The sequence below is a fragment of the Egretta garzetta genome, unplaced genomic scaffold (assembly GCF_000687185.1).
Source record: "Egretta garzetta isolate BGI_Z169 unplaced genomic scaffold, ASM68718v1 scaffold375, whole genome shotgun sequence".
Classification (NCBI taxonomy): domain Eukaryota; kingdom Metazoa; phylum Chordata; class Aves; order Pelecaniformes; family Ardeidae; genus Egretta; species Egretta garzetta.
Genome location: NW_009259786.1, coordinates 2,101,577 through 2,112,624, shown reverse-complemented (window position 1 = coordinate 2,112,624; position 11,048 = coordinate 2,101,577). Strand labels below are relative to the sequence as shown.

At 36.4% G+C, this 11,048-nt stretch overlaps 1 protein-coding gene across 1 annotated transcript in view; it reads left to right on the top strand.

The window, feature by feature from the left end:
- Nucleotides 1–11,048, top strand: part of AUH (AU RNA binding methylglutaconyl-CoA hydratase) — a 114,408-nt gene that overhangs the window by 99,984 nt on the left and 3,376 nt on the right. The window contains exon 7 of the mRNA XM_035895027.1: nt 9,239–9,426. Coding sequence (XP_035750920.1) covers nt 9,239–9,426 — 188 coding nt within the window. The remainder of the gene's footprint in view (nt 1–9,238; nt 9,427–11,048) is intronic.

Here is an 11,048-nt window from a genome sequence, read left to right as displayed (position 1 = left end):
CAGCTAGGTCTGCTCACAGCAGAATGGTCCTGACTGAAGAGCAGGATGAGGCCAGCTAGGGAGAAGCGTCTGGTGCTCCCTATCTTGTTGATCCTTGTTACAAACTATTCTTAATGACTTATGTTAATTAAAAGATATATATGACTTTTTTATATATAATTGTTTTCAGCTACTATCCTAGCTCTTGCTGCTAATACAGATTCATTTCATCATTACCTGCTGCATATATAGCCCGAAATGTCTCTCTTCCTGGAATTTGGATGTAGGATGTAAGGAAAATAAAATCAATATCTAATTTATTTGATCCTTAAAACTGTAAAGATCCATGAAAGTCAACTTATCTGTGTGTGATCAGGTGGCAGAAGAATCTAATTAGCACTAGCTTCTCCATCTATAGGGGAAGACTTGCCATTGCAGAAATCTGTTTTGCATTGCATATTATAAACAGTGACTCTCTTCTGTATTGCTATGTCACAGCAGCAGGTGAGAGGAATATAAAAGGTGTTTTCTTAATGTAATTCCTTTCCTTAGTGTTGTAACAGTCTGACAGCTACAGCCTGGGTTATAATCACTTATTTAATCTCTTTCTTTGTTGATTTCCTGGCAGTTACTGGCTTTGGGGGTTTTTTTGGAGGAATTACAAATTGACTAGAAGGTGATGGAAGAGATAGAATTTTCTGTTAAGGAAAAACATCTGAGTAATCCCAAATAATATAATGTTAAAAGTACCGGTTTGCACTTACGGGGTAGGTCCACTGTTGCACAGGAACTGCCTTGGTAGAAAACCTTTCCCATATACATTTAAAGTTGTTACGCATCTTTACCCCAAATTACATGTATATTAAAGTGAAAATTTTTAATGAATTTGGACAGTAATGTCTTCAACAACTCTGATTCTCAAAATGTTAACTATGTGAGTTAAACTAAATACTGTTTATCAGCAAGGGAAGAATAGTCGTTTTAAATGTACCATCTGCTGTCTGGCTGTTTAATAGTAGCGTAACTCAAAACAACGTGGCAGTCCTACCTACCCTCTCTCAGTTGATCCTGAACAGCAATATATGGAACCAAGGATCAGTCAAAAGGAGTAAAGAGATGTGATTTTCTGGTAAGGACATGAACAAATAAGCAATTTGGATCTTCTTAATATTGCTTTTGCGTATAATGAATTTGTAACCTTTCAGTCTTTGAATAACTGGTCTTTTGTATAGTCTGGAGGGTTATCTGCTGCTTTCAGTATAGCTTTATATATCTATATACTATATAGTATAGCTAAAGTATAGCTGAGTAGTGACTGAATCATACTTGTATAGTAAATAAAGAGATTTTATATATATATAACTCTCTCTCTCTAATATATATATAAAAAACTATATAATAAAGTGAACAAAGACCCTGTAAAGGATATCCTAGCTTTGGAGAAGTAGCTTCTCACCTAGCCTGTGTCATAGGTTTCTGACCTGGTATGTTCAGATCACTTAAACTGCAATTTCTTAGCTGTCAGTTCACTGACTTTAGTGTTTTGATAGCCAGTCCAGAGGTGTTGAGCATGAAAACCTAAAGCTGAATTCACTAAGGCTGCTTGTGTCTCTGAAAAAAAAAAGTCTTTCATTGTTTCAAGCTAGGCGTGAAGATATCCATCTGACTAAAATTACCACATGGAGAATATCCGATAAATTAGGCTGAATGCATGTTTATATTTACATTTGTTATGAATTTATTCTAATTGTTAATTTCTAATATAAGTTTTAATTATTCTTGCAAACAGGTAATGTACTTACAAGGAATAGCAGATATTGCAACATTCAGAAAATAAATTAACATGCACCGATAAAAAAACCATTTCAGTTATTGATGTGACTTACAGAATTTTTAATAACAGCAGTGATTATTTCTTCACATATCAGCTATTACTATAAAATAACAAATAGAAGGATCAGCCTGGGAAGTAAAAAAAAAAAAAAACTAATGCCATTCTGTCAGCCCCGGATAGTGCTATAGAATCTAACAGATTAAGCTGAAAAAGTTAGAAGCAGGAGCACCGCTAACTCAATCAGGTTGCTCAGAGCCCCGTCTAACCTGGCCTTGAATGTTTCCAGGGACGGGGCCTCCACCACCTCTTTCTCTCTGGGCAACCCATTCTAGTGTTTCACCACCCTCATTGTAAAGAACTTCTTCCTTATATCCAGTCTAAACCTACCCTGCTTCAGTTTAAAACCATTACCCCTTGTCTTGTCACTGCTGGCCCTACTAAAAAGATTTTCCCCATCTTTCCTATAGGCCCCCTTTAGGTACTGAAAGGCCGCAATCAGGTCTCCCCGCAGCCTTCTCTTCTCCAGGCTGAACAAGCCCAACTCCCTCAGCCTGTCCTCACAGGAGAGGTGCTCCAGCCCCTGGATCATTTTTGTGGCCCTCCTCTGGACCCGCTCCAACACTTCCATGTCCTTCTTGTGCTGCGGACCCCAGAGCTGGATGCAGTACTACAGATGAGGTCTCACCAGAGCAGAGTAGAGGGGCAGAATCCCATTCCTTGACCTGCTGGACATGCTTCTCTTGATGCATCCCAGTGTACGGTTGGCCTTCTGGGCTGCCACCGCACATTGCCGGCTCATGTCCAGCTTTTCATCCATCAAATCGGCATTGCCAATTGTTAGATTAATGCATGCAAGCTTTGAACAATTTGGCCAGGTTTTTGGTGGAGTCTGTGTTTTCAAAGCACTGTAAAATGTTATAGACATTATGTTATGGCCTAGGTACTAGGCTGAGTGCGGTGTAGCTCTATCGTATGGCTGTCTCATCTAGAAGGACATCCTATTCAAGATGAAAAATATGCTGCATATGTACGAGTTCATTTTAGATATATTTGACAGCAGAGAGAGAGCCCTGCCTTCTTGGGATTTGACAGCTGAACCAGGCAGGGTTGTGTCCTCCCACAATCTTGTTGGCTTTGCTGTTTTCCCTGGAATCCCATTCTGTTAGGCACCGATTCTCCTTTCTATACTGCTGCTCAAGTCAGAGAATTTCAGGGATGAATAATTTCAGAGGTAAATTCTTAAAAATCCATTACTTTGGAACAGTCAAAAGCAGATTAATTTGTTAGTAGTCAGGATGGGAGAAAGAGTAGGGTTAGGAGTAGAAATTGGTTCGGGGGGTTAGCAGAGTGATGGATTTCCTTGCTGTGTGAAAGAATAAAACGGTAGATTTCCATAAGGAAAGAGCACTGAAGTGAAGAAAACATTCAAGTCTCTTGCTCATAAGCAATGAAGACTTCGGATTTAATAGTCTGGGGTTTACCTTTCTTGTTGTTTCTTTATTTCAATTCTGTTCACTAAAAACTAAAGCAATTGTCACAGTTCGGGACTGCGATCTCATTCAAAATGTAAATAATAAGAGGATACTACTGTGGCAATTAATTTTTCTATATTTCACCTGCCCTAAGTAATGGTCATAGTTTTTCTCATGTCTGGTTTTTTTTGGTCCTGATTTACCCATGAATCGAATTTTAGCTGTCATAGCTAATCCAAAACTGTAAGAACATGGACTATAAAATTATTTATTTAAAATGCAAGTTAAATGAAAGTTTTAACCTAATATTACTCATAAAGCCCACATGATTTGTAAAATGTGATCATACAGAGCAGCACTGGTCTAAACCTCCTACCTGTTGTTACAGCTGAGTAGTGACTTCATAAATGTGTGGGTGTAATTTTGAAACTGGAAAATGCCTTTTCTTGGGCCATTAAGTTCTATCTGCAGAAAAATGAGTTAAGTTTTGATGTGTATGTACTTTTGAATTTCATTTAAGTTCACTTCCCACTGTTGTGTTCTGAAATGACAGTAAGGTCAAGTTCCTATCTGGAGTAATAGGAAGGCACGTGGCCTTACCAAATATCTGTGTGTGCTTATGCTTATTGCATTTGTTTACATTTAAGTAAAAGTTAATAAATAGATTAACAGCCTTGGGCATTTCTCTTTTCTTCCTCAAATAATTCCAGTTCAAAAGAAAAATAAGACAGATTGTCAGTTTGTGCATTGCTAATACTGTGAGTACTGGGAGTCTGTGGCTGGTAGCACAGATCTGTGCTTGTCAAGTGGTGTTTAGTCTGAGAGTGGAGTCCATGCAGTTGGTTGTACCATGCTAGTGAAGGAAATGTGGAGTAAGCTCCTCACACTAGATGCAGAATCCCTTTTGAAGTGGAGCCCATTTTATAAAAACCAGGTTCTGGATGCATTTTTTGGTTCCATTCATTTCACATATGTAGATGTCAGCTGGGAAACCATCTTCTATCTTTCTCAATCCACAAGAGGATTGCTTATTTTGAAAATAAATTAGTTTTTCTAAATTACCTGACAATTTTATCTTTCTGTACAAAAGCTGTGATTATTTAACTGCTTGTGAATTCTGAAAGTGTATTTACACTTCCTCTCACGCATCGTAAGTGTTCATACATCTTCAAGCCAAGTACTACATTCTTCTGATTCAGGCTGCCACCTTCAAACCACCCACATGTGGTGGTTTGGTGTATTCTAGGGAGATAGGTTTTTAAATAAACCAATCCACAGACACAGATGAATAAAACAGATTGTAGAAATTAAGAACTGATTTGCAAATTAAGTTGGCAGGTTTGAAGCTGGAGTTTGCCACTGCCAAGGCTGGTGTAGGTTGCAGGTCATCCTGCCTCTTCAACCTTGAGCAGTGTTGTGTCTGACGTTCCTGCAGGGCTTTCTTCGTCTTGACTGGCAAGCCAGACTTCCATGAGCCCTTTTGGCAGTCTACTACAAACTCTTGCTCAAACAACTTCTCTTATCAGTCATCTCAGACTCCGGGGCATCCTCTGAGTCAGCCTCAGGCCACTGTCTCAGGCTTTGCTTAGGGATCAACTCTTCTTCCAAACAACGACATACGGCCAGACATGAGAGCGACCTTGCGTACTGCCTGCTCTTCATCAGCTCAGTGCTTTTTGTACCTTGCAGAGATTATGTTTTGTTTCTTTTATTCTCCATCCCGTTTTCGCCTCGTCACTTGCATCTTTGTTGATGTCTTTCCGTGTCAAAGCTGGTTTTGGTTTGTTAGTCAGTTATACAGTTTGTGCCGGCAAAGGACTCTTCATGTTTTATCCTGTGAAAGGATTTGGGATGTCTGATCCCATAAAGATTTATACCTGTATTTAAGCTAGCTAAAACATGTACAACTTTGCAGGGTCAAGGCCTAATCTGCGAAATAATCTGTTGGAAATTGGTGTTAAATATTGTCTTGGTAGTATATTTAGGCTTTTAGAGTGTTTAATACTTTGAAAACTGCTTAACTTAGCAATGGATAGCAGGTACTTTAAAAGTGGAAAACATGTTTGTTACACAGACTTTTAAAATATCACTTATGTGACTGAAAAGTATTACATTAAAATAGTAATTTTATCCATGCTAGTTTATTTATACAGTTAAGGATTTGGTGTTATGAACAGCAGGTTTGTGCGTTCTGTATTTCTATGAGTTTCAATGGAAAGGCGAAAAATCTACACTTTACAGCTTTCTGCAAGAGAATCACAAGAATACATTTGAGCCGTTTCTTGACTGACTTGAATAATTAGAAAGTTTGTGGCTGACAGACTTTGGTTTCACCACTGATTATTAATAAAACATTAGAAATGCACAGTAGTCTTTAAAAAAAGACATCTAGAAATCTGCCAGTTAAATCAATCTAACGCGAATCAAACAAAGCTCATGATAGAAAGGATAGCATAGAAAGACTCATTTTTACTTGACTTAATAAAGGGGATTATTACTCAATTAAAGTTTGGATTTTTTTTCAGAACAGGGTTTTTTCCAATATGTTTTGACAGAGCCTTCAGCTATGAGAAACTACTGACTGTAGATATTCTCTGCCAGAATGATGAATCTATTTCCAGTAAGCTAGTTGCTTCATCTTGTTGGATATATTCTTGGGAATGTATCACGTAATTCCCTTAATCCAAACCAGTTGTGTACATATTTTGTAATTGATGAATTACTGACAGTAAATAAATACTCATACAAAATCAAGTATTTGTTAAAGAAAAAAAAGTACTGTTTAACAATTTTCCTACCAGAACTTAGTCTTGTATTTACTGTGTCTTTTCACATGAACTACTGTCATCTAAAACTGCTGTTTACAATTATTACAACATTGAATATATACCATCTCAGATAAGAATGCATTTACATTGTAACTGTATGTCAAATACTTTTATCAACACAGTGAGTAATACCAGATCACTAGTCCTTGAAATAACATGTCATTAAATTTGTGAAGATGAAACAACTATTCTTCCATCAAATTCTGCTTTACATTTAGATGAAATGCCTTGGTTAAGTAATGTCTTTGAAGACTGGGTGTTACTTCCTTTAGCTCTGATTGTAGTTGGCAGGCATTATGTGTTCTTTGTGTATTACCAAAACAGAACATCTATCTGCAGTGTACTCTCTGTCTTGTCTTCATAAATGGATGTAACTTTGCTGTGTGGGATGTATTTTGGTGTGTTGGTTCCATTTGATTAATTGGGTCTTACTGCTTTTGCGTGTGCATAGATCTTATTCCTACTACTGTATATATATGATTGATGCACTGAACTATTGGCTTCTGTTCTGTGAATATTAATCAAAGATTATGCTCCTCTGCCTGATGACTTTGCAGTGTAGGAGGCAGCCAAACAACATAGACTATAGTCCTCTTTTTTTGCTCTTTAATCATTATTGTGTAAGACACTGGCAAGAACACTTTTTTTTCATCTATATAAACACTATTTCATGCTTAAACATATCCATTGTTTGGTCAAAGTTATGAAATTTTCTTGCTCAATTAAATTTTGTTTTCAACATTTCCTGGTGAAAGCAGTAATAGAAGAGAGAAAGCAGTAAAGGAAGGGGAGATAATTAAGCAGAAAAAATGCTAGGCATAGCAAGCAAGGAAGAAGTAGACGAAGTGGAGTCAGTAAATTCAGCCTCATATGGTTTCAGGTCTTACAATTTGGACAAGTAGTTTTCTTTAATCAAAAGGCAAACCTGATGCTTTTCTAGATTCCATTACTATGGTGAAAGAGATAATTTATGAGTGAACTATTCTTAAAGAGAATCCAGGTAGACATTTGCTATGTTCCGATGTACACTTAAAATCTGTATAAAGATAGATGATGTTGACTGGGCTGTGGCAGCTTCTTTGGGTGAGAAATTAAAAGAGGTTTTCAGTATTTAAAACAAAAAGCCAGTAAATGTTTGTGGTGATGGTGGTACAGTTCAGTATTGGAAGCAGCAAGCTTCTTGAAAACACAGCTCACATTTTTATGGCATGTATTCTTGATATAAAGGTTGATAGCTACAGCTTTAGGCATTCTCTGTGAATCTCGCCAGTGAGGCAGCCAAAGCTAATAGGAAGTCTTAGGCTTCAGCATTTGTAGTATTTTACCAAAGGTTTTGTTTTAGTCTCTCCCCCTTGCCCCTTTCATAAAAATGCCCTAGAGTAGGGGCTTTCACTAAATTATGCTGTTGGCAAAATTTTCCCCCTAGCTCTGTCACTGGCTTAGCTGTACAACTAGGAGAATTAGCAGAATTTATTGAACAGGAGTTCCTCTTGCCGTTGCCTGTTGCCCTTGACAATGGTCAGCGACAGCCTTGCTAAAAACCTCTCAGAGTGGTAGGGCCATAAAGAATATCACATTATTTGTATTTACTAATGATATTGTTCTACAGATTTTATTTTAACTGTTATGAGTGTAATAATTTTTTTAATTCCTCTAGTTTCAGCCCAGAAAACATATCTCAGTTTTTGTTATAGTTCATGATTTTGTAATATTCTAGAAAGGCATAAGGCAGAAATCCCCCAAACCTTCTGCATTTTTGGGTGATGTAATATGTTCAAAGGCACGTCTGTGTTTATGGAAATGAATACAGTAGTGCTGAAGCTTGTGATTCATAAAAAATAATAGTTGAAAGCTGAATCATTGAATCCCAAAAACTTCATGTTTGTTTCCAGACGGTTTACTTGTCTCAGAGATGTGTTTAAAGTACTTTCAGGAAACATTAGTAAGAGAACTGAATGGCTTCAATAAAATACTGGCTTAGGCCACCATTTTCTAGTGGAAATTAATCTATTTTGTATTAGTTGAACACCCATTTATCCAGTGTTGTACCACCTCCCTTTGAACACCTCCTGAAAATATTCCTTTTGCATATATATTTATATTTATATTTGAATATCTTAACATGCTTTTCCAGAAATAGCTATTTGGAAAGAAATTTTTACTTACAGACTGTCTACATAAATCGAGTATTTGTTTCAGATCCATGTCAAAACAGTAGACCTTATATATTTTCAAAATCCTTTTTCCTGAATAAAGGCCATTTCCACTGTTTTAATTCATACAAACATCTGCTTCTGTGATTTGAGTCTATTTCTTCAGTTTTAATAATGATTATTCCCACATTCTCATTATTTGTCAATTCTGGAAAGTTAATTGTTAGTCCAACTAAGCAATCTTCACGTTTGGTTAATGTAGTTGCCACTTATTGACCTTCTGAAAGTGCTGATCTGCCAAAGAATTTTTAACGAAGGAAGAAAAGCTAACTAAAGTTAGGTGCCTTTCTCTCTGATCCACACCTGCCATTGTCCTTCCCAGTTTTTGTAATCAAGCTTTAAGATTTTAACAATAATACAGAAGTAAAAAGAGACAAAACCATGGCTTTTTAAAGACCTTGTCTTTTTTTTTTTTTTTTTACTTTAGTTTATGTATAAATTTTTATTGTCCCTAACAGGTGCAAATTTTAGCATGGACTGCAGTCATGTTAGAGTATATATTCTTTCTGAATATAGTTCTTAAAAAGTGTTCTTATTGTGGTGATTAATACTATTAAAATATACAGATTGTTAAAAGAAGCAGAGTTTTTGGATATTGTAGTTACTGGCAAGCAGTTTTCCTTCATCTTTTCACTGATATTGATAAGATGATTTGTCTGTAATCTAACAGAATATCTGTTAATATTACTTCTCAGTTATTTACATGTCTTTTTAAGAAACAGAGCAATTTATTTCATTTTAGATGTAGTTTCAAAACTGAAGAAGGCATTTTTTGTAAGATAGTTTAATTTCTGTATGTTCCTATAATTGTGTATGGAATTAAGAATGAAAATATTTGAACTGAACATCTACATTTGTGGTATAAATGGATGGGAAACTAATACTTGCATTTTCTCTTTTTCTAAACTTTAGGGGGGACACAGAGATTACCTCGCACCATTGGAGTGTCTTTGGCAAAAGAACTAATCTTCTCTGCGCGTATTGTAGATGGTGAGGAAGCAAAATCAATAGGATTGATTAGCCATGTGGTAGAACAGAATGAAGCAGGGGATGCTGCATACAGAAGAGCATTGGCTCTGGCAAGAGAATTTTTACCTCAGGTAAAACAAATTATTTTTATTTTAGTTTTTACCAAACATCAAAACTGAAAAAGAACTAGCTGTATTAAGAAAAACTCATGAAGTAATGTATTGAAAAGCCCGTCTAGTTATGTGCAGAGCAATCAGAAGTTTTCTCTCTCACATATTAAGTGGTGTTATTTGGTAATTATTTCGTAGTGAAGTAAAAAACCTCTTTCAATCCTCGTATCGTCATGATACGGTCTGTGTTTGTACTGCATGTTTTGGCTTTAAAGTTCTAAACAAAAAAATAGTGTAAGGGTTTGAATTGTTTTATAGTAAAGCAGTTATCTCAGGTTATTCTGTTGCTATTGAACACTTCAGAAGACAGGCAAAAAGGTCCATATGAAAGTGGGCGTATCTCAGTGTAACTTCTACTTTGAAAGCATAAAGGTAAATGTAATTTCAGTATTAAAGGAAAACCCATTTACTAGTGGAAAGTTTGCTTTCTGTCCTTTGTGTGTAAGCTTGATGAAAGAATCATGCTCTTACTATCATTCATTCTAAGTGACATGCTATCTCTGTCTTTAATAAAAGAATTGAAATGGGATTTGCTGAAGTCCTGTGCTTTATAACTTGAAAATTTTAGTATGAGGTTTAAGTATGACCCTTACAGGAGTCTTTGTGTTAGCTGATTGCTGCCTGTTCCCGTGTTGCCACAGACTGCAAGTTGTTCGTTCAGAGTAGAAATGTGAGTTTGGACCTTTTGATAAACCTGCTTTTCAAGTGAAGGGTCCCAGGTAGCAAATTCATAGGAGACAAAAGAAGAAAATAATTGGTGAACCATTATATTGGATCACAAGTGTAACAGCTAAAATTTTTCATTGAAAATGGAAAATGTTACAGATTAAATATGGCATTTAACATTGGTTATTTATGTCTTGTACACCCTCATAAGAAGACAAACACGTAAAATACAGTAAAAATTTCAACTTAACAGTGACTCTGGAAGGTTGATATGCATTGGAACCAGCTCAAAAGCATTTGGCTATTCCCAAAGCAGCAGGCCACTTCTCTAAAGCAATGTCTCAACATGCAGAAGCTGTTGCTGAGACTATTCCCAAAGATGTCTCACTGTTCTGTGACACATTGGAGGAGGAGGGTGGAAATCCTTCAGCTTGTGGGGGACCTCACGGAAGAATGTCATCACTTGACCAGCGCAGGCTTTGCAGTAGCATATTTTAGGTTTGAAGCTGTATCAGTTAATTTTATTTCATTATCACATCTTCTAATGTGTCTCCACTGTGTGATAATAATAGGGACATTAGATTGACCTTGCAAAGGCCTATAATGATGTCTCTTAAGGTGGCCATTCTGAGCCTTGTTTTGAAGGGAACTGAGCAAGCTTGACAAAAGTGGACATGCTTAGCATCTTTGAAACAAACCGAACACACTGCTTTAATTATGTTCTTTCGAAAACAGTATACTGTCACTTTTTTTCAATATTGAAACTATCCATTTGGAAGCAAGTGTCTACTGTAGTGATGTTATTTAGGATATTTGACCTATTTACTGTAAATTAAATAAAAGTCCAAAGCCTAGAAGGTCCCAATATAACAACATTGAAGTGTAGACTCTTCACTGCATAATCTTGTCCATTTTGA